Source organism: Trichechus manatus, unplaced genomic scaffold (assembly GCF_000243295.1).
Source record: "Trichechus manatus latirostris isolate Lorelei unplaced genomic scaffold, TriManLat1.0 scaffold00048, whole genome shotgun sequence".
NCBI classification, from domain to species: domain Eukaryota; kingdom Metazoa; phylum Chordata; class Mammalia; order Sirenia; family Trichechidae; genus Trichechus; species Trichechus manatus.
This window is the reverse complement of record NW_004443984.1, coordinates 9125318-9147800: the sequence shown is the minus strand read 5'-3', so window position 1 is coordinate 9147800 and position 22483 is coordinate 9125318. Positions and strand designations below refer to the sequence as shown.

Here is a 22483-nt window from a genome sequence, read left to right as displayed (position 1 = left end):
CAGGGGGCGGGGCTGGGGCGGGAGCAGGGGGCGGGGCTGGGGCGGGAGCAGGGGCGTGGCCTTCAGCCTGACAGCAAGAGGAGGGGCGGGGCAGGGAGACGTTTACTGATTCCCGTCCAGGGTGAAGATCTACCTTTGTCAGAGTCAGAAATACCTTGAAAATCACTGATTACGCTTCATTTCACCCTTACTGATTGCCTCATATGAAGCCAGCACTTCATATTTTGTTCTACTGTTTTCCTTTCCGCACACAGCATGTTTTGGAAAATATGCTGCTAATTATAGACTGTGCTGCTAATTATAGTTCAAGTTATGCCAGGCACCGGGCTAGTGGCTTTATGTGCATTTTCTCAAATTTAATGACAGCTAAATCATAGCACTCCTATACCTTGAGGTAGTTGTCATCCCCAATTTATGATGAGGTAATGTACTCAAGAGAGGTGAAGTAACCTGCTGAAAGTCACACAGCTAGTAAAGGTTATTGCCCAAAGTATGTGCCCTTAACCACTGAGCCAGGCCACCTCCACAGTTTAGCCAAGCAATGAGTGACATTGAAGCCACAATAAAAACTATGAACAACAGGAGAAAACATGAGACCCAACGTTTTAGTTAGCCTTTGTAGAGTTATCAAAGGCGTCTAGATACCAGGGGTTCCGTTAGGCTTTATAAACACTTGAAATAGCTCAAAGATCACCATTTCTGCTCAGCCCCCTCCCTCGGGTTTGGAACCCCTCACTGATGGTATCGCCCCTGCCTTTTACAGGTTAGGGCTGAGGCGGTGGAAGGTGGAGTGATGTACACAAGGACACAGAGCTGGTTGAGGACCAAGCCGTGTGTCCCATGTTTCCTGGTTTCCAGCCGAGTTCTCATTCCTCATCATCAGACTGTCTCATGTTTGATCTTTGGCCAGTTTTGAATGACAGGTGACATCAGCCTAGTCCCCAGCCCTGTCCTTTTTCCATGGCTTAACTGGCAGAAGCCAAGAGTGGGAAACTTGCCAAATCCTGCTTAAAACTTGGGAGGCTTTTTTTTTTTTTGTACACAAGACTGATCCTCCTAGGCTTACCCTCCACATGTCCTTTTCTCACACTTCACCCTCTTAACATTTTTAGTGAGTTGCCAGTTAACTTCCAATTAAAAAAAAACTTAAGATATTTGACTTCTTTTGAAAAAAATCACAAGATCTGCCAACCTTAGTGCTAAAATTCCAGATGGTATAGAATAGCAGCTCCTCTCTTTGGAAGGAGGCATGTTAAAAAAAAAAAAATCCAGTTATAAAATAGGCAAAAGACACGAACAGGTATTTCATCAAAAGGAGATACAGATGGCAGATAAGCACATGAACAGATGGTCAGCATCACTATTCCGTTAGGGAAATGCAAACTAAAATCACAGTGAGAGATCAATGCACATTTATTAGAATAGCTAAAGTGAAAAACAGTGATAATACTAAGTGCTGGTGAGGATGGGGAGAAATGGGACTTGTCATACATTGCTGGTGAGACTGTAAAATGGTATAGCTGCTCCATAGTTTGACAGTTTCTTACAAACCTAAACATGCACTTACCATTTGTTGTTAGGTGCCACTGAGTCAGTTCCTACTCATAGCGACTCTGTGTACAGCAGAAGGAAACACTGCCCAGTCCTGCACCATCCTTATAGTCATTGCTATCTTTGAGCCCGTTGTTGTAGCTACTGTGTCATTCCATCTAAAAATTGAGGGTCTTCCTCTTTTTGGCAGACTCTCTACCTTACCAAGCATGATGTTCTTCCTCCACAGACTGGTCCCTCCTGATAACACGTCCAAAGTACGTGAGACAGAGTCTCACCATCCTCGCTTCCAAGGAGCACTCTGGCTGTGCTTCTTCCAGGACAGACTTGTTTGTTCTGGCAGTCCGTGGTATATTCAGTATTCTTCGCCAGCACCATAACTTAGATGCATCAATTCTTCTTCAGTCTTCCTTGTTCATAGTCCAGCTTTCCCATGCAAATAAGGGGATTAAAAATACCATGGCTTGGGTCAGGGGCACCTTAGTGCTCAAAGTGACATCTTTGCTTTTCAACACTTTAAAGAGGTCTTTTGCAGCAGATTTGCCAGTGTGATGTCATTCGATTTGACTGCTGCTTCCATGGGCATTGATTGTGGATGCTTCCAGCATCACAGCAGCATGCAGGCCACCCACAGTATGACAAACTGACATACGTGTGGTGAGCACTTACCATACAACCCAGCAGTTACATTCTTGGGCATTTATCTGGAGAAATGAAAACTTACGGTCTGTCTGGTGAAGCAGTTTTCATATAGGAAGTACCAGGGTAAGGTATTGGAGAGTTGGATAGGATTGGAACAGAGGAGTGATGTGTGAAAGCAGTGTGGTGTAATTGGGCTCAGAGCAGGTGAAGGAATGAAGTGAGAAAGGGAGTCTGGAGACAGGCGCCTTTAGGTTGCTGCTATAGGTGGATATGAAGGGCTTCCATCCTGGCACGCATTGGTGACTGATTATAGAATTAGGAAGGCATCAGTGGATCAGGCAGGTTTGAGGAGCAAGGCAGAGCTCTGGTGACTGGAGAAATGACATCACCACTGCCTGACAAGTAGGCTCTTTCCCAACACACCCCAGCCCCACCATGGCTGCACTCCCATCTGTTTCTTTCCGAACGCTTGTACTCCTATTTCCTTTCCTAACAGAGTGGGCTGCCCACCAGATTCCTAAGAGCAGGGCTTCGAACCAGTTCGAACTCCTGCTGAGAATTTGCGTTTCCACCCCAGATATACTGAAGCAGAATCTGCATTTTAACAGGATCCCCAGATTATTCTCATGTATGATAAACTTTGAGAACCACTGCTCCACTAATGGTTCTCAGAATTGGTCCCTAACCAGCAACATTAGCATCCCCTGGGAACTTCTTAGCAATGCAGCTTCTCAGCAGGGGTTCAAACCAGAACGAACTGGCTGGAAGCCCTGCCTAAGAGGCAGAGACAGGCAGGCAGGATATAATAACTCAGCTCCCAGGACACTCCTGGTTACACACCCTTGCCTGCAAAAGCAACCTGAGGTCACTGCCAAGTGAAGGGTGTGACTGTCGACCCCGTGCTCCTGCCCAACTACAGGTCCTGGTAACCATCTAGTAGCTCCAGCCACGGTCTTTGCAGAGAGAGCTGTCTCATAATCAGGAATCTCCAAGAATGTGCCGGCGGGGTGGAGCGGTGTGCCCACTGCAGAACTCAGAAGTTTGGACCTCCTCACTAATACCCAGTGTGCTGTGTTGGGCTGTGTCTCTGGCTGCAGTGAACTGACGGAGTTTGAGGAGAATAATTCTGAATAATCAGAGAGAAAGGCAGGATGGCTGGAGCCCAGGACAAGCATCAAAACCCGATTTGGCTGTGTTTTTATTGGCTCTTGATGTTGACAGTGAGGACCTTGCGCCATGCTACCTTTTTTCCCTTTTCCCTTTACTTGGTCCTTCTAGGCCCGATGCTCACTGTGCGTTCTTTTTCCCTCACAGGCAATTTTTACCCAGAAAAACAAGCTGCTGCCTGGCCTGTTGGACAGTAGACGCTGCCAGGGCTTCCGGCTGGAGGAGTATCTTATAGGGCGATCCATCGGCAAGGGCTGCAGTGCTGCTGTGTACGAAGCCACTGTGCCCACGGTGCCCCAGAATTCGGAGGGGGCAGAGAGCAGCGGGCTGCTGACAGGAAGAGGCCCAGACATCATTCCACAAGGGGAAACTGAGGAGAGCATGGCCCAACCCCCTGCCTTTCCCTTAGCAATCAAGATGATGTGGAACATCTCGGTAAGGACGTGGCCTTTCACCTTTGAAGTAGGCATTTCTCAAATGCCAATCTTAGTGAACCTGATGGACTTCTCTTCAGTGAACAGATAGGAAAAGACAAATTCTCCACAGTAAAGGTGCCTAGATAATTAGGTTTCTTCATCCTCTTACACAAGAGAGTCTGAGGCAGTGTGTCTGAAATTTTAGTATGTCCATCAGGGTAAAGGGCAGATTCTGACTCAGTGGGTCTGGGCTGGGGCCTGAGATGCTGCATTTCTAACAGGCGCCCCGGTGATGCTGACGTGGCTGGTCTGTGAACCACACTTTAAGTAGCCAGTGCCTCACCATTGGTTCTAACCTGTTAGTCACAGCCCATCAGTTAATTTCAGGTCTGCAGTTGCACCACCCTCTCTGGTTCCCATGACCTGGCTCACTGGAGAGGAGCTGCCGCACTCCTTTCCTTTAAACCCACCCTTCACTCCCACCTCCGGACCAAAGGCTTCCCATCACCTCCCTGCTCTCACAGAGGGTCTCAAGGCTTTGGGAACTTGAAGAACATTCTCCCACACAGAAACATAAAGCTTTCTGTCTCTTCAGTTTCTTTACCTTGCCATTGCACAGGTGGGTTAGGGAATTGATCAAAACCTGATGGTCTTTCTCCTGCGCGGAGCAGTCATCCCAGGCTAAGGTGGCAAACAGCCACAGCAGCCGGGCTGGACACGGAGAGTGCAGGTTCTGGTTCTGGTTCTGGTTCTGTGAATGGAAGTTGTAGACTGCTGCACTTCCAAGCTGGGCTACTAGCTACCGCGTAGCTAAATGCTTTGCCTCTGAAACACCCTGTCTTAGCACCAGAATTCTCGCTGGTCGGGACGACGGTGAGTCAGTGGCAGCTATCGCATTCACAACAGGTAAAAGACTGGATGGTTGTTTTGGAACATTTGATTGTGCTTTAGGTGAAAGTTGACACAGCAAATTAGTTTCCCATTCAATAATTCATACACAGATTGTTCCACAACGCTGGTTACAACGCTTGCAGTATGTCAGCACTCCCCCTTTTCAGCCTGGGTTCCCTGTTCCCCTGCCCCTCTCTGCCGTCTCGTCTTTGTTTTTGGGCAAATGTTGCCCTTTTGGTCTTGTATAGTTGATTGTTCTACGGAGCACATTCTTCACAGGTGTTAATGTTTATTTTATAGACCAGTCTATTATTTGGCTGAAAGGTGGCCTCTGGGATTGGCTGCAGTTCCAAGTGTGAAGGGTGTCTTAGGGCTGTAGCCTTAGGGGTTCCAAGATTGTGGATTCTTATAGGAGCTTTTCGATACTTATCCAGGTTTCGTAAGTCCTGAGAGCCGTTCTTAATAGAGTGAGAAATACAAGGTGTTTTCCCCCCTCCTTGGTTTTTGTGTGCTTGTTTGGGATGGGGCTGGGAGTGGCTGCTCTGTGATTCAGTACAGCTTTATCTAGGGTGGAGTTTGTCAGGCTGTGGCCTGTCCGTTTAGAGCCTGTGGTAACCAGGGGCATCTCTGGCAAGGAGGAAGTGTCCATGCCCTGACCTTCATCTTGACAGCTGCCGAGAGTCTGAGGTGTGGGAAGAGTCCCCTGAGTTGGTATGGATGGCACCTCTACCTTCTCTGTCTCCCAGGAGTTCCTGGTCCTGGCTTGCCATTTCAGAGAGGCTATCTTCTCTTGAAGGTCCAAGCCAATTCTAGGCAGTAGCTGTCCTGGTCCAGGTTACAGGAGGGCTTGGAGCTTGCCATTCCACTCGGGTTTGTGTAACTCTGGATTCATTATGGATATGTTCCAGGCGGGCTCTTCCAGCGAGGCCATCTTGAGCACAATGAGCCAGGAGCTGGTCCCAGCTAGCCGAGCAGCCTTAGCCGGGGAGTATGGAGCAGTCACTTACAGGTAGGTGCCTTCGGTCTGTTGGCCCTCCAGACTGTGAGTTCTCTGAGAACAAAATAACCATCTGAGTCCCCACCACTCAGCACAGTGTCTGATGCTCAGTAGATAATAAAGTCTTACCGAATGACTTAGTTAATGGTAGATTTTCAGTTGGTGGATAATTTAGCTTGGGAAGGACTGCAAATCATCTGATTCCAATTGACGATGCAGATGGTTGATTCACGTTGGAGCAGGGGCAAGAAGGCCATCTAAATGTGCCCGATTCAGAGTGTTGGAAAACTGATCTGACTCCTTCTTGGAAGGGTGGGAACTGAGTGATGCACAGGTGGAGCACCACCTAGTGCTACAAACTGAACTGTCCCCACAGGCGAGAAACACTGATTCCACTCATAGTTACAGAGAACCTGCGGGTGCCAAGTACTGTTCCAGGTGCTTGCAGCTTGCAACACAGATATTTTTTTAAAAAGAAAGAAAAAATGTTCTGTACTCCAGGAGTTCTCAGTGTGGCACAGGAGCTGGACAAGTCCAGAGCAGCGCAGTGTAGTAAGTGCTAGGACAGCAGATGCTCAGGGTGCTGAGTGCTTACTGTGTTACACATGAGCCTATTTTCCAACTGTTGTATCTAATACTGGCCTCGTATGTTTCCCCACTTGGCTGAAATAGAAGATCCAAGGGAGGTCTCAAGCAACTGGCCCCTCACCCCAACATCATCCGAGTTTTCCGTGCCTTCACCTCGTCTGTGCCACTGCTGCCGGGGGCCCTGGTCGACTACCCTGATGTGCTGCCCCCACGTCTCCACCCTGATGGCCTGGGCCACGGACGGACACTTTTCCTCGTTATGAAGAAGTAAGTGGCGGGGTATGGCTGGACCCTGGAGCTGCCTCATCTTTAGAGAGGGCACTGAGCCCTGCCCTCCCTGTGTGCACATGGAGCTTTCAGGGAAGAGGAACGTCACTCTCTGGGAGAAGGTCAGGCAGTGGGAGTATGTCTGCCCTAGAGAGCAGTTTCCCTTGAGGATGATTTCTCATGAAACAAAACCTCATCTTCAGCCAGAACATGCTGTCCTGTGCTTTTCGCCTAGTGCTTTTGGAGCATTTGACTGTCGTTCCTTCTCTGCGGCTTGCCTTACCTGGTTTTCAACATAAAAATAGTTCTCCTTCATCACTCTCTGTATCCTCTAACATTACTGCAGTGGGTGTTTTAAGAAAATGCACTGTTACTTTCAACATGTGGAGTCCTTTGTAATTTCAGGATGATGGGTGGGTGAGGACAGAAAGGATATTTGGGAAAAAAAATAAAAAGTTCCAGGAAGGAGAAGAGGAGCAGCCACCATCCTGACAGTACACAAGGTGCTAGGGTCCATTGATGCGCTCTCGATAGCCCAAGGCCCTGTCCGCTCTCCACCAGCTATCCCTGCACCCTGCGCCAGTACCTTCGCACAGCCACTCCAAGCCCCCGCCTTGCCACCATGATGATCTTGCAGCTTCTGGAAGGGGTGGATCACCTGGTTCAACAGGGCATCGCACACAGAGACTTAAAGTCTGACAACATCCTCGTGGAGTTGGATGCAGGTGAGTACCCCCTCGCCCTCTCGGAGCAATCCGGGGTGCACTAGACTTACATCAGGGAACGTTTAGGACCCTTCAGACCTTTTTGGATTTTATGTTATCATAAGTCGTTGTGTCTTAGCTGCGTACACAGAAATGAGCACCATCTCCTTCAAAGTACAGGCTCTTGTTCTCTCTGTGGATTTGTTCAGGGTAGTTAACACTTCTAGGTTCCTTTCTGCTGCCCACTTACAGAACAAAAACCTCAGTGGTGGAAGTGTTCTTTAATAAGTAAAAAGAAGAAGAACTTCAGCTCAATTTAAGAAAAGAGTCTTCAAACAGTGAAAGCTGTCCAAATGTAAGCACAGCTGCCCCTGGAAATAATGAGTTGCTCATCACTGGAAGCTTTCAGGTAGAAGCTGGATTACCATTTGTCTGGTGATATGATGAAGGAGAGTCATACATCTGATAAAATTTGAACTAGAAGATTTTAAATAGCTACATAGTCAGTTAACTTACTGAAGGAACTGGCTTTTAAAGGAGCTCTGTGGATCCTTTTATAGATAACTAATTCTAAATGTCTGCTTCTTAGACTTGGAATTGGGAGTTTCAAGTTCAGATCAAAGACTCGTGGGGTGTAAGGGCCCTTAGAGTTCATTTGAGCCAAGCCCCATCTAATGAGTAAATTGTGAGCAGCTTTGGTCTTGGGACAGCTCCAATTACTAGAAAATTACTTAGATTGAGCAAAACTTTTATACAGCAGTTATTCGTTTGCAGCCTTTAATTCCTGGGGGCATTTCCATATTCATGTACTGACTCTCCTGTTCAGCATTCTGGTGAGGGGTCTCCCATACAGGCCTTGCTGCTCTGCACTCCTGAGCCAACAGAATCCCTATTAGCCCCTCTCACCTGTGTCTTGGTGGTGGCTTTAGTGGGGACACAGGAGCACCTTTAAAAGGGAAGGAGGGGGAGGAGACTCAACCACTTACTTCTGCCTATTCCCCCTGCAGATGGCTGCCCCTGGCTGGTGATCACCGATTTTGGTTGCTGCCTGGCGGATGAGCACATCGGCCTGCAGTTGCCCTTCACCAGTTGGTATGTGGATCGGGGCGGAAACGGCTGCCTGATGGCTCCCGAGGTGAGTCCTGCTGCGTGTGTCGTCCTTCATCAGCACAACTTCCACCAAGTCTCCCATGAAATGATAGGATGAGACTTGACACCTCATTATATACTCCACGCCTCCATCTTTTCTGATCTGTAATTTGGCACCAGTCCCTTCTCGGCCACTTTGCCTTAATCTGGATCTCCCTCATGCTCCTGGGAGGTGGGAGTTGTATGAGCATAAACCAGGCAGCCTCAGCAGCTTCTTCTGGGTTTGAGCCACAACCGGCTCAAATGCTGGGCTCCCTGGACAGAGTTCAGGTTAGCCCGTGGGTCAGGTGATGTGCGAAAACATAAGTAAGGTTAGAAATACCAGCAGCATGACTGCCCATCCGTTGCTTTCCGAGCAGGTGTCCACGGCCTGTCCCGGCCCCCGGGCAGTGATCGACTACAGCAAGGCAGACACCTGGGCAGTGGGAGCGATCGCCTATGAAATCTTTGGGCTCTCCAATCCCTTTTATGGCCAGGGCCAGGCCCACCTGGAAAGCCGCAGTTACCAAGAGGCTCAGCTGCCAGTACTGCCCGAGTCGGTACCTCTAGATGCGAGACACCTGGTGAGGTCACTGCTCCAGCGAGAGGCCAGCAAGGTGAGGCTGGTCCCACACCTTCCAGGCTCTGCAGGTTGTGTGGATGGAAAACTCAGTTCCCAGGTGAAGGCCAGGTGTGGGCAAGCACTACAGGGATAGACAGACAGACAGCCTCAATCTTACAAAGGTGAAGGCCAATTACAATAGTACAATATACTCTATGTGTTAAATAGGTGTCGGGGAGCTAGCCACCAAATCATTAGTCAGAAACCTAGCAATTTAACTCTTCTTGACTTTTTAGCTGCTTAACGTTACTCTCAGAAGGAGCCCTGGTGGTCCAACGGGTAAGCACTCGGCTGCTAACTGAAAGGCCGGTGGTTTGAACCCACCCAGCAGCTCCGCAGGAGAGAACGACCTGGCCATCTGTAAAGATTACAGCCTAGAAAACCCTATGGGGGCAGTTCTATTCTGTCACCTGGGGTTGCTGTGAGTCAAAATCGACTTGACGGCGCCTAACAACAACGTTACTCACCGGGAGAAGGATGTATTTTTGATTAAATGTTTAATGAGGAAGAAGCTTATGGAAACAGCTGAGGCCTAGTCAGACAGACAGATGGGGAAACATCTCCCAAGAACAGATCTGGTCATTTTGAAATTACTATAAGGGACTATAAAGGCTACTGTATTTGAAGCCATAATTGGAGGGGCAGGCCCAGTTCCCGTGGCATGCTTAGTGGAAAGAGCCTAGAGACAGACCTGGGTTCAAATCACCATTCTACCACTTCTCACTCACTGTACATAGCTTGCTATCTTGGTTACAGTAGCTGCTCAATGAAGGTTTGTTAAAATAGCAACTGCTACCATTAAAAGAAATGAGACAGCTTACCTAACTCCAGGACAAGGGACAAGACAGTATCGTATACAGGAGACACGGGAACCTGCCATGATGGGGAAGGCTATTCCGAGCAAGGCACACAGCCCCCGTACAAGTTGTACATGTGGAAAAGCCTGGAGCCTGGGTAGAGAGCAGCCAGTGTATGGCAGTTTAGTGAAGGGTACTGGGAGGAGAGAGGTAAGGGTGGAGGAAGAAGTTGGTTGGGGCCAAAATGGAAGAGAACCAAAGACCCTGAAGTTAACAAAGTAGGTTGTAGCCAAAATAGTTTGTTGTAGACATTCTAAATTTCAACTTCCCTTCTTGTTTCAGAGACCATCTGCCCGAGTAGCTGCAAATGTGCTTCATTTAAGCCTCTGGGGTGAACACATCTTAGCCCTAAAGAATTTGAAATTAGACAAGGTGGTTGGCTGGCTCCTCCAACAGTCAGCTGCCGCTTTGCTGGCTGACAGGTTCACGGAGAAGAGTTGCGTGGAAACAAAAATGAAGATGTTATTTCTGGCCAACCTGGAGTGTGAAGCCCTCTGCCAGGCAGCCTTCCTCCTCCAGTCCTGGAGGGCAGCCCCGTGATGGCTCTGCATGTAGCTGAATTACTAAAAGAACTTAGCGGCATCTGTGTCATGATGGTCTGAGTGCTGAGGGAGGGGGCTCTGAGGTGCGAGAGGGTGAGAGTCAGAAGAGATGGCACAGAGGGCTGGTCAGCCCCAGAGAAGGCCTCATGCTTGGCAAGTGTGGAAGGAACAATTTGAGTCAAAGTCCCTGGTCTGTAGCTACTAACTAGCTGTGCAGTTTTGGATGAATCCTATAACTGGTGTAGACTAAAGTTCTCTTATCTGTAAAGTGAAGAAATTGGTCTAAATCAGGAGTCAGCAAACTTCTGTAGAGGGCCAGACAGTAAATACTTTAGCCTGTCACAGCTACTCAACTCTTAACATTGTAGCATGAAAACAGTCTTAAATATGTAAACGAACAAGTGTGGCTGTGTTCAAGAAAACTTTATGGACACAAATTTGAATTTCATGTGTAACAAAATATTTTTTTCATTTCTTCAACCATTTAAAAATGTGAGAAACCGTTTTTAGTTTGTTGGCCATACAAAAACAGCCAGCAGTCTGGATTGGCCAGGAGACCATAGTTTGTCAGCCCCTGGTCTAGATGAGTTCAAAGAACACAACTCAAAAAAAAAAAAAATTGCCAGCTCATCATTAGGCCCCTTTGTGTATCAGTGCTTAAATGTGATTATCCCTGTGGAGAAGCCAAAGTCCTAGGTGAGCAGATCCACTCAGGTGTAATTGCTGACCAAACGCCCTGTCTTACACCCATGTTCTGTCCTCACAGACCTCTGGAAAGTTTCTAATGACTGAGCTGGTCTGTTAGATGAGCCTGGTCTGAGGAGGTTTATACCACATATGTTCCACGCTATCGACCAAGGCAGTGGCTGTTAATGGCAGAGTTCTACTGTGACATTTGCCCGTAGGTCCAGGAACAGCCTGTTGCTCGTGTGAAAGGGGCAGACACATCACCAGTTTGCGAACATCATCTGGGCTGAGGCAGACATTTGCACAGGTCAGTATAGTCAAGTGCCAGAATGAAACAACAGTGAAGTGAGGCCTGAGAAGCAGGCGCCTCTGCACTTGTTAGGCACTGGAACACCACTAGGGGTACAGCATTTTTGTGAAAGCATTTCCACAGAGCTCCTCCAGTGACTGGCTCTAGCACAGCTGTCATAACTGATGAAATGGAAACTGTGTGGTGTTTTAAACTCGATCTTCCTTTTAACTTGCATTTCTTACAAGAATTAAATACAAATTTACAACTACAGAATGCACATGTGCCTTAAACTGAGTATCTGGCTTTAAGAGTGATTTTTACTATACCGTAGAGACCAGAAAGGTTTGTGGGTAGATAGATAGATACCAACAATGGGGAAAGGACTTCACATATAATTCTACACATGCTTTTCTAGGACCAGAGCCCTGGTGGTGCAGTGGTTAAGAGCTGAGCTGCTAACCAAAAGGTCAGCTAGTTCTAAATCCACCAGCCGCTCCTTGGAAACCCTATGGGGCAGTCCTACTTTGTCCTATAGGGTCGCTACGAGTTGGAATAGACGGTAATGGGTTTTTTTTAGGACCACAGCTATTGCCTAAAGCAAGCAAGGTGAACGTATATTTAAGGTTCTTTTCAAACAGGTAATTCTACAATTTTATTATAAAGCCAAGTGCTGTCATCCCAGGTTTTCTGTTTCAGTGATGCTCCCCTCAATGCATTATTAGCCCTATTTTATCCCTTGAGAAGCTAAGAAGTTCTAGCATTTCATAATTATTAAGGAAAATACCGTTCAGCCTTTGGCAAAATAAAAAGCAGCCACTTACTACTTCCAGTCATTACCAAACAGCATCCCCCTGCTAGCAAAAAAACAGGCCAGATGGAAGTTTGAGGGCAACGTTTCTCTTTATTTTAGAAATGAGTGACTTCACATATGAAAAATGCCCTTTAACAGTTCAAGGTGGAAAACCTTAGGTAAAAAGTGTTCCCTGACCCCCAACCATTGGTACTCAATGCTGCATCTCCCACTGAGGTAAGGCTGTGCCATTGTCCCACGGCTTAAAAAAAAAAAAAAAAAAAAAGGGAAACTAAAAATAAAAACCCTCTTTCTCCAAGCAGTAGGAGTACCAGGGCTCTGGCCTCCTAGTCAGACTTCTCTTTCTCCTTCATGTGCAAGAAGACGATGCTGAAGATGAAGAGCCCCGCCATCATGGAGAAGGCACTGGCGTAGTAGGGGTAGGCAGAGGGGATGAAACGCTCATACTGCGTGTGCTGCAGTGGCCTCACTGACACCTGCAACAGGACAGAGGTGGTCGGGCCTGGCCACCAAGAAGCCCAGGCAGGGGGCACGCTGGCTGAAAATGGAGACCAGCCCCTGTGCTTACCTGAGTGGAAGAGTACAAGTGTGTGTAGCCGAGCCGGTTGTAATCCACTTTAAACTGGAACACACCATACACATCGGGCAACTTGAACTGGACGCTGTACTTGCCACCTAGGGAAGAGTCAACAAATAACAAGGAGGGGTTTCTCAGAGTGTTTCTCTGTTGGGCCTCATGAGAGCAAGCAAGGGGTGGGGACCATCTTCCAGTAACATTATCTTGCAAAAGTTGCATGTACCTTTCTTCTTCAAGAAGGTCCTCACAAAGGGATCAATGCGGACAAATTCCAGCTGAATGTCATCACCATCAAAGGGTACCCATCTGCCGTTTGAGAGCTGCTCAATCACAATGCTATACTCCTGGGATAAGAGGCCAGGTGAGCCCAGGAGCCGTGACTGGATGGTGCCTCCACCCCCAGTCAGAGCTGCACTGATTCCCACTCCATGAACATGGCAAGAATCCCCAGGAGTTCTGGAAAACTGCTAAAACTCCTACCACCCACTACTAAGCACAGACTGACGACACTACTCACAACAGATTAACTCATCTGACTCCACATCTATGCCTTTTTCACTAGTTCTAAATTCCTTGCCACAGTCTTCAAGGCCCATCAAAGCACAGATACAAACCACTCGCCATTCCCATAATATGCTGGCACTTTCAAGCACCCGTGCTTCCATATACACTACTCTCTGGCCTTTCCCCACTTCTCTGGCAAATTCACCCCGGAGACCCAACTCAAATACTCCTTCTCTTGTGAACCCAACTGCCCTAGAGAGCTGTAAGTGCAGACCCTCCTGCCTCTGCATCCCACTGCAAAACACACTCCTCAAGAGAAGGTAACCTGTGAGGATATCAGTTACGTGCCAGGCTCTCTGCACCTAACTTTCTTAGAGAGTAACTTGTTATCCTTGTTTATACCCCTTAGGCCAACGTGCAAGTGTTCAGTAAATGCTTCTGCACTAAGTGGAATCAACTTGGCCAAACCCTCAGGCCCTCCCCCTCCAAGAAGCTCTTACCACTAGGTCGGTGACAGTGTAGGCGTTGGGAGGGGCTGTCTCGCCCACCCGATGATGGGACACAGGCCCCACACGGAGGACACCCTCCTCCTTGAACACCCAGCGGGACAGGGCCTCAGCTAGCTCATAGTTGCCTGTCTGGGAATACCTGCATAGGGGAAAACAGGAGAGGCTAGTACACCAGAACCAACTTCTTCCCCGAACTGCACTAAGCTGCGATCTGCCTGTGAGCTAGACGTACCTAGGTACCTGTTACAGACTGAACTGTGTCCCCCAAAAATATATGTTGTAAATCCTAACCTCTATGCCTGTGGCCATTTGGGAATGGGTTGTCTTGTTATGTTAATGAGACAGGATTAGTGTGTGTCTTAATCTCTTTTGAGATATAAAAGAGATTAAACAAGCAAGGAAGAGAAGCAGAGACGGGGTAAGATAGATGCAAGACACATGGAGATCTCCAAGGAACCAAGAAACAGAAGCTGAAGGACAAGGACTATCCCCCAGAGCCAACAAAGAAAACCTTCCCCTAGAGCCAGCACCCTGAATTTGGACTTCTAGCCTCCTAAACTAGGAGAAAATAAATTTGTTTTGTTAAAGCCATCCACTTGTAGTATTTGTTATAGCAGCACTAGATAACTAAGACAGTACCCATGGTCAAAGGGGACACAGAAAACATGCAAAAATGTCAAATGGGTTTGCTATGGGTGTTACCTGCACGGTAATACACAATTTTCTAAAAGGAATGGTAGTGGCGGCGGAGGGGGCGGGGGGGTCTCTAGATAGGCCATTACTACCTTGGGAAGTTTAGAGTGACAACACCAGCAAAATAACAACAAAATCTTGAAATAGTTCCAAGTGCGTAAGATACTTAGCCTCTAACACTTGAAGCTAAGAGGCTCCTTCCCCCACATCTACACCTCCCTGTGTACACAGACCCTACCACCCAGACCACATGCTCCTGAGCCTCCCGGGACCCACCTCTGGGAGCCAGGTGTGGCCTTCTGCACGGCTGAGTTGAAAAAGGCATCACTGAAGAAGTCAAGGGAGCCGCTGAAGATGACCCGGGCATTGTTCCTCGCCTGCAGCCCAGCAATCAGGAGGGTGTTCTTCCCCACCGCATGGGGATACTGGGAACAAAACAAGGCCGTCATCCAAGGAGTGCAGGTAAAGGAAAGGCAGCTGGGCCACCAGAGCAACAGGACAGTGGGCTAGATCTAAACAACCTTTACCCAGGCCCTACCTGAGGGAAGAACCTGAGATCACCTCACTGCTCTACCCACTTCCCATTGCTACCAACTTCTCGTTTCACTGGCTAGGCAAAGTGGGCCTTCCTGCTCAGTCCTCACTTTCAAATAAAGCACTCTGTTACTGGGTCCAGGAGCTGGAGGCCTCAAGGCTATAATGGCTCCTCACCTGGGTGATGGGTTTATCCGGGAAGAAGGAGTAAGAGGTGGAAGAGCCTGTCAGGATGTCCAGTACCAGAGGATTGTCAGGATCGGCCACCATCCTGCAGAAGGAAGAGAAAACAGCCCCACACTAATCCCAAGAACGGAGAGCCCAAAGGATCTGGGATCCCCTAAGGGCCATTTCTTCCCAGGAATGAATCCTTCTTTCTTAACAGCCAAACACTTAGCTCTTCTCTTGCTGTAACAATGGAGTCTGACTCAAGGTCAAAATTTAATCTCATTCATATCCTCTGGGGAAAAGAATGCCCCTAAATAATCACAGGTGACAAAAGGTTTGTTCCCCAGACTTCTGCTGGCCTCCCCTTGCTCACTCACCCAACGCCTCGGAAGAGGATGGGATTAAGAGGTGATTTCCCAACAATGGTCGGGGCCTTCAGCAGGTTCTCAGTGTCAGCCACAATGAGCGTATGCTGCAAAGAGCAGAAAGGAAGACGGGAGGTCAGGAAAAGGCTCCCCTGAGCCAGGGAGTCCCTCTGAGCAAAGCTGCACATGCCTGAAGCCAGGAAGGTGAAAGAGGAGGCCTGGTTACCTGGCCAAGGTCTGAGACGTCATAGTTGTGATGGTCAATGACTGCTGTCTTCTCCTCATCAAACTCGATCCCACATTCACTGCCCAGCTCTCGAAGAGGGTCACCTGCACAAACCAAAGAGATGCCTGGCTGAGCCCTTACCGATAGGCCCTGGGTCAAGCAGGGTCACGTGTTCTAGCCTCTTCAGGACTCTACCGTTCAGCCTAGACCCCCACAGCTTCCCCAGCCGACCCCTGGAAAACAGCACAGATCCTGCCTTCACAGGTCAGAATCTCAACTGATAAAACAAGAACAAGCAGCTGGCCCTCTCCTTCCACACACAATGACCTTGGTTCTGCTAAAAAGCTCCCTGTGAAGCAAAGTAATTACCTCAGGCAAACCTGACCGGGATGAGCCTGGGCTTACAAAGTTTCTCTCTTCCTCATCATCTCCCCACCAAGAAAGCCACCCATTATGAGGAATGTGGTTTTTAAAAAATCTGTCAATACTGAAAAATATGAAACAAGATTGGTCAGGTACTGTTAATTGTTGAAGCAAGGGGACAAGTACATGGGGATTCTCTCTCTACTTCTGAACATCTTTGAAAATTTCCAAAGTAGAAAACAAAGCAAAAATCTGTCAAATGAAGGCTTTGGGTTCCCTGTAATTAGCCTTCCGCTAGTTGCCTTCTTTTTGTAAAGGAAGAGCCACCCAAAACAAACAAACCCCAGGGTTCGCAGCTCTCGAAGGATTAGCATTTCACTGGCTCTGGCTACCAGAAAGCACAGGAGGGCCTGGCTGGGGCTGCAGTTCCCTTGCTGACCACTGGCCAAAGCCCGCCCAGTGAGTGCCAATGTGAAGCTTCCATCTGTAGAAGACTTCATTTGTAAAAGCTCTTCCAGCTCCCTGGAGAAACGATGGAAAGCACCAGAACTTCCCAGGGCAGACTTACCAATGTCTGAGCTGGCAGCTACCAGGACGCTGCCGCCACCGTCAATAAAGGCACTGATGGTCTCCACGTTGATGTTGCCCCCAAAATCTGAAAAAAGGCACCAGACACAATGACCCTGCAGGTATCGACTCTCTGCTCCTCTGACACTTGAGCGTGAAGGTGAGCGGCCAACCAGGCACTCAGTTACAGAATAGCGCCCTCTAGAGGCCCAAAACAAGACGGACGGTTACCACCTGTGCCCAGATAAAAGGCAATTTCCCATTTTCCCAGTATGAAGATCCAAAACGAACGGTTCAACAGGTGTACACGAAATAGTCAAACATCTACTGATTATATTTGCCTGATTATGAATGTTTAAAGTCATATATAAATATTAATTTAGAACTGTCTCATTTTCCCACTCACATTTCATGGAACGATTTTATTCAAATACATCACCACAGCTTTAACACCAGAATCTTTGTCATCACTAGGGCCAATCACCTAACAGTTTTTCAGAGCCCATCAACTTCACTCCCATCAAAGCTGCTTGAGAAAGAGCATTTTTCGATCTGTGGACGATGCTGTCACTTGATACTAGTACTTATTCGCCAGACACGAGTAGAGCTCTTTTCTATTAATCCTACATGTGTCTATCCATGACACCCATAACAGAACCAATCAGTATACTGCTTTGTAAAAACAACCCCCACAAAGGCTCATTAATTTCCAGCATTTGCAATTGCCGCATCATACCCTTCTGGGTCAATCAATTCGGCCAGGTGACTGACACCAGCATCCAAAACTAGCACTGAGTGGGGCTGTCTTAGGCTCAAATCTTCCCCACAATGCATCCTGATGTTCAACATAAAGAAATGGAAGGAGTGATTGGTAATTCATTAATTCATTAAATGAGTAATTATGTGTTGTGCACTGAGAGGAAAAATAAAGCAGGCAATGAAAGGCAGCAGCTATTATACAAAGGCTGGTTAGAGAAGACCTCAGATAAGTGACATTTGAGAAGACATGAGAGTGAGCCAGGTTGTATGTCAGTAGGAGTACTCCAGACAGAGAGCAACAGGTACAAAGTCCCTGGAGGGAAGAGAGGGTAAGCATGTTCACCAGCAAAGAGGCCAGTGTGGCTCAACTGGAGAGCGTGAAGGGGCGAGGAGGCAAGTAGCAGGTGAGGCCGCAAGGAGGATAGTTCACGTACAGCTTTGTAAGTCACGTGAAGTTTTGGCCATGGGAAGCCACTGGAGGATTTTGAGCAAGAGGGTGACGTGACCTAATTTATATTTTTAAAGGATGACTCTGGCTGCTGGGTACAGGGGGTGAGGGTAGAAGCAGAGAGACTGATGGGTTAGAAGCTACCAGACAAAGGCAGCCACCTCAAGTGCCCATCTGTCAGTGGAGGTTTGTGTGTTGCTTTGATGCTGAACAGGTCTCAGTGGAGTTTGCAGAATAAGACGGGTTACAAAGAAAGGCCTGGCAATCTACTTCCGAAAATCAGCCAATGACAAACTATGGATCACAATGGTCTGATCCATAATTGATTATGGGGATGGCGCAGGACCGGGCAGCAATCATTCGTTGTGCATGGGGTCGGCATGAGTCGGCATGAGAAAGCAACTCGCAACAACAACAGCCCAAGGCAGCAGCGGCAGAGGAGGGGAGAAGGGGTGGGATTCTGCAGGTACACTGAAGGTAAAGCCAGCAGGACTTGCTAATGGACTCAATGTGTGGTGTGAGAAGAGAGGCATTAAGGACGGCTCCAAGTTTCTGGCCTGAGCAACTAGAAGGATGAAAGCACTATTTACTGAGGTTGGACACAGAAATCTGTCCATCTGACATCCATTATGCAGTTGGAAATGAGTCCATAATATGACTTTATAAAGATACAAATATGAGAATGGCCCTCTTTTCTGAGGGGCAATTTTCAGGAAAAAAAAAGAAAACACCTGACCTTCAGCCACAGATAGAACATCCTGTATCTGGGGACTCCACCTCTCAAGTGACATTTAAATCTACTTATCCACTCTCCTACAGGGAGGCCAGCCAGAGCCTTAGAAAATTCAACAACGTCTTCTTAGTATAGTGCAATGGCTCTCAACTGGGGTGATTTTGCCTCCAGGAGATATTTGGCAATGTCTGTAGACGTGTCTGGTTGTCACAACAGGGGGTGGGGAGCTGGTGGCTACTGGTATCTAATGGCTAGAGGACAGGGATGCTGCTAAACAGCCTACAGTGCACAGGACAGCTCCCACAGCAAAGAATTATCTGGCCCAAAATGTCAAGAGCACCGCTTGTTGAGAAACTCTGGTATGTAAGAACACAGGCTTTGAAATTAAAGACGGCCTGGGATTAAACCTAGGCAAATCCCTTCACCATTCTGAGCCCATGTCCCGATCTAAAAACCAGGGACCTGGTTTCTGCCTGACATAGAGGATGTGCTAACAAGCCCATTCCCTGGAGCCACTGCTGCACGTGACTCGGGAGCCTCCTGATCCCAGAGAGGGCAAGGAATCCACTGACACTTGGAAGCCAGGCCAGCCCCTCACACTGAGAGGGCTAAAGGTGGTCATAGTACCACAGAAGGGCCCTACCCTGAACGCTCTCAGCACCTATGAGCCTTCTGGAACTCCAGGAGTCCCTGAGAGAGGATTTCCTGCAGCAGCATTTCCCAAAGTGTGGGGTCCACTCTGCTGGGGGCACAAAAGCCAACATCAGGGATGCACGGGCAGAGCTTTAATAACACTGAGTTCCAGAGAGAAAAGTTATTCCCTTTCCCATTATTTTTTAAGCTTTCTCCATCAAAGAGAATGTCTTTTCTAATACTTGCTAATCTCCTTTTTTAAGAGGAAGTTTCAGGCTCAGAAGCCTTCAGCAGGTAACAGTATCTAACTAGAATTTAACAACACTGTTTTGTTTTTATTCTATTTTTAGTTACCTTCACTTTCAGTGGCTTTCCATTTTCAGTGGTGATACTGGGTCCATAAGCAGTTTCCTTTTAAAATAAGCTTATTTTAGTATATAAAAAAAAAAGGTCAATTTGAAAGAAAATATTATATAATTATTAGCACAAGTGATGTGCAATACAGCAAAAGTCATGAAGGAGGTATGAAAACGGCCATCATTTGGGAAACAGTTTTCGGCTCTCCAACGTTTCTCCCCATCAACAACCACCTCTCTTGACCTTCTCCCATCAGAACCACCCACAGCCTCCTTCCTCCTCAGTAACATACCACATCCATCTCCACATGCACAGCTTGCACAGTTCCTCCACTACATCGTATACATCCTGACAAAGAATTTGGTGACTCATTAATTGTTTATTTCTTCAAAGACAGACTAAAAGAACTCACGGGCAGGCTCCCTGTCCACAATATCTCACCCAGTCCACTGTTCAGTATCTATTTCAGAGTTCCAAACACAGCAGAAATTTAGCAAACACCAGTTAATCTGCTGAAGACTCCATTCCCTGCCCAGTAATTTGAAGATTTTAATTTGCACAATCTGGGATCACATCCACCCCACTACACTTGCCTCCAAAAAGCCAATTTCGAAGGCACATGTTGGGGGTAGTGAAGAGCAGTATGTGTTAAGTAACCCAGAGAAAATGCTTCAGGGAGTTGGCTGAGCCCAACCTCATGGGAACTACCGAGAGTAAAGGAGCTGCCGATGAAGTGACAGACTGACTTCCTGAGTTTCATTAACTGAAAGGAGAGATGGCAGACCTGTTTTACCCCAGATAGGTCAGCTTAAGTTCTCTGAGAAGATAAATTGAAGCAAATAAGGACAGGAACGACTATGATGCTCACAAAAAAGGCATAACAAAGAAGAAATCGTCAAAGAAATGGGAGGTTTAGTCTGCAGAACAAACAACTGAATAGGCTATGATTATGTGAAGGCTATGACTCTTAAGGAGCATCGATGGCACAATGGTTAAGTGCTCAGCTGCTAACGAAAAGGGTGGCGGTTTGAACCCACCCAGAGGCTCTGCAGGAGAAAAACCTGGCAATCTGCTCCCGTAAAGATTATAGCCTAGATAACCCTATGGGGCAGTTCTACTGTCACATGGGGTCGCTATGAGTTGAAATAGACTCGACAGCACCCAACAACACCATGACTCTAACCAAAATAAGCATTAGACTTACTCTCTAATGCCCTAGAGAATGTAAGAAACCCTTCCATATGCCCCGCCAAAAATAAAGTAGGAAGTAGGAGACAAATTTTAGTTTAATATAAGAAAGAACTTCTTAACAAAGCTGTCCAGTGGTGGAGTAAACTGCCTCATAAAATAGTAAGCTCCCTGTCAAAGGAATTCTGAAGTATAAATCGGATAATCTGGTGAAGACATTTGTTATGGTCAACAACTATTTGCTGAAGACTTACCAAATGCCAGTGCCATGCTAGTCATCCAGTCTCAGATGGGGGGTTGGCCTAGGTAATTGCTGAAGTTCTTTTTCGGTGAGACTCAATCTGTCTGAATTCTAAAGATCAATTGCCACAAAGCCTCTTTACAGCTAACTACATTAATAGCATGCCATTTCCTATTTCCACACAAACTCAACCAGGAAGCTCTCCATCTTTCTAACAGGTCCTTTACAGAGAAAACCCTCATCTCAGTAAAGCAACAGCAACAGCGCTGGGTTCCACGGTTTGCAGAAACACTTGACCCCACAATCCTCAGCTGGGCCTCCTGGGTCCAGGTCAGAAATAGGCATTTTCCTCTTCTCCGCCAGCAGCAGCCCTCAGGGCTGGCGACCCATCCAGGAACCCAGAACATGTCCAAGAACCAACAGAAAGCGATCGATCAGTCCGGAATTTCGAATCCCGGTTCTGGGAGCACATGCAGCCCTTACCTTCCACGGAAGGGGAGAAAATGATGAGATTGTCATAGAGGAACTCCCCGTACTTAATGAGGGACAGGCTGGGGTCATCAGCTGTCTTAAAGGTGAGTTCAAAACCTCGGTCTGCAGAAAAAAACACGGGTTCAGGCAGATGGAAAGCAAAGGAAAGCCTGGCTGCAGAGGCCAGACCTGGGCGGCCCGCTCGTGGAAATCGAATGGGAGGGAGGACGGCGGACGCTCTCCAGCTCAGGCGCCTTTCCAACCAGGGACCCTTACCCACCGCCCCCTCGGACCCCGCTCTCACTCTTCAGGCTCCCGAAGAACAGTGAATGCGTCTCCCGCAGGTTGAGATTGTCCAGCAGCACTAAGGTGCGGGGACCGCTGGCGCAGACCGGGCCAAGCAAGGGCAGCAAAAGCCACAAGAGAGACCGGGCACGGGCCCCGGTGCCGGCCTCCATCTTCTTCCTCCTGCCAAAGAGCCCAGCACTTGGGCACCGGAAGTGCCCCTTCCATGGTTGCCCAATAGCGGCTCCCGGCCGTGACATTCCACCCGGAAGTGATCGGAAAACGTCGGGGCCGGGCGTCTGGAGCTGCAGCTTTGGCGGTACAGAGTGTGGAGCCCCACCGGACGTTCCCTGGTCGGAGGCGGATTCTCTTAATTCTATTGGCAGAAGGGGCTCTTGGCTCCGCCTTCCCAACGGAAAAGGCGCAATCCTAGAGAGACAGCTCTATAGCCGTGGCCAATCAACAAAGCTGAGCGCCCTTTGGCTTCTCCCACCGGATTCCCGCCCCCTGGTCCCGAAACCCCATCCCTGAGGAACTTAGCAGTGGGTTCCGTTTCTTCATTCATCACACTGACCCTGGCCTCTGCGGGCTTGTCCGTCGCATCCCGGAAGGAGTCTAGGACGGCGTCGGTGGCCACCCCGGACCATTTCCTGGGTCCTCATTGGTGGGAGGCCAGGGCAGACTCAGGATTGGGAACTTG

At 48.1% G+C, this 22483-nt stretch overlaps 2 protein-coding genes across 2 annotated transcripts in view; one reads left to right on the top strand and one right to left on the bottom strand.

Annotated features, from left to right (window-relative positions):
• PINK1 (PTEN induced kinase 1) overlaps positions 1–12432 on the top strand; it is a 13508-nt gene extending 1076 nt beyond the window's left edge. Inside the window, exons 2-8 of the mRNA XM_004377169.2 lie at positions 3508–3795; positions 5576–5676; positions 6337–6519; positions 7081–7244; positions 8231–8358; positions 8732–8968; positions 10113–12432. Coding sequence (XP_004377226.1) covers positions 3508–3795; positions 5576–5676; positions 6337–6519; positions 7081–7244; positions 8231–8358; positions 8732–8968; positions 10113–10370 — 1359 coding nt within the window. The 3' untranslated portion in view covers positions 10371–12432. The remainder of the gene's footprint in view (positions 1–3507; positions 3796–5575; positions 5677–6336; positions 6520–7080; positions 7245–8230; positions 8359–8731; positions 8969–10112) is intronic.
• Positions 12390–22144, bottom strand: DDOST (dolichyl-diphosphooligosaccharide--protein glycosyltransferase non-catalytic subunit). Its single transcript, XM_004377168.3, has 11 exons — positions 21803–22144; positions 21511–21621; positions 16670–16756; positions 15739–15842; positions 15525–15619; positions 15157–15250; positions 14722–14870; positions 13744–13891; positions 12963–13083; positions 12731–12837; positions 12390–12638 (listed from the first exon to the last, which is right to left on the bottom strand). Exons 1-11 carry the CDS (start codon positions 22041–22043, stop codon positions 12489–12491), a joined length of 1407 nt encoding a protein of 468 aa, XP_004377225.1. The 5' UTR covers positions 22044–22144; the 3' UTR covers positions 12390–12488.
• Positions 22145–22483: the final 339 nt, after the last annotated feature.

Excerpts from the sequence above, each read along its gene's own strand:
- DDOST (XM_004377168.3), bottom strand. The coding sequence starts at position 22,043 with ATGTCACGGCCGGGAGCCGCTATTGGGCAACCATGGAAGGGGCACTTC. Across the intron at positions 16,757-21,510 it reads TTTCTCCCCTTCCGTGGAAG|ATTTTGGGGGCAACATCAAC; the intron begins GTAAGGGCTGCA and ends GCCTTTTTTCAG. Across the intron at positions 14,871-15,156 it reads CGGATAAACCCATCACCCAG|TATCCCCATGCGGTGGGGAA; the intron begins GTGAGGAGCCAT and ends TTTTGTTCCCAG.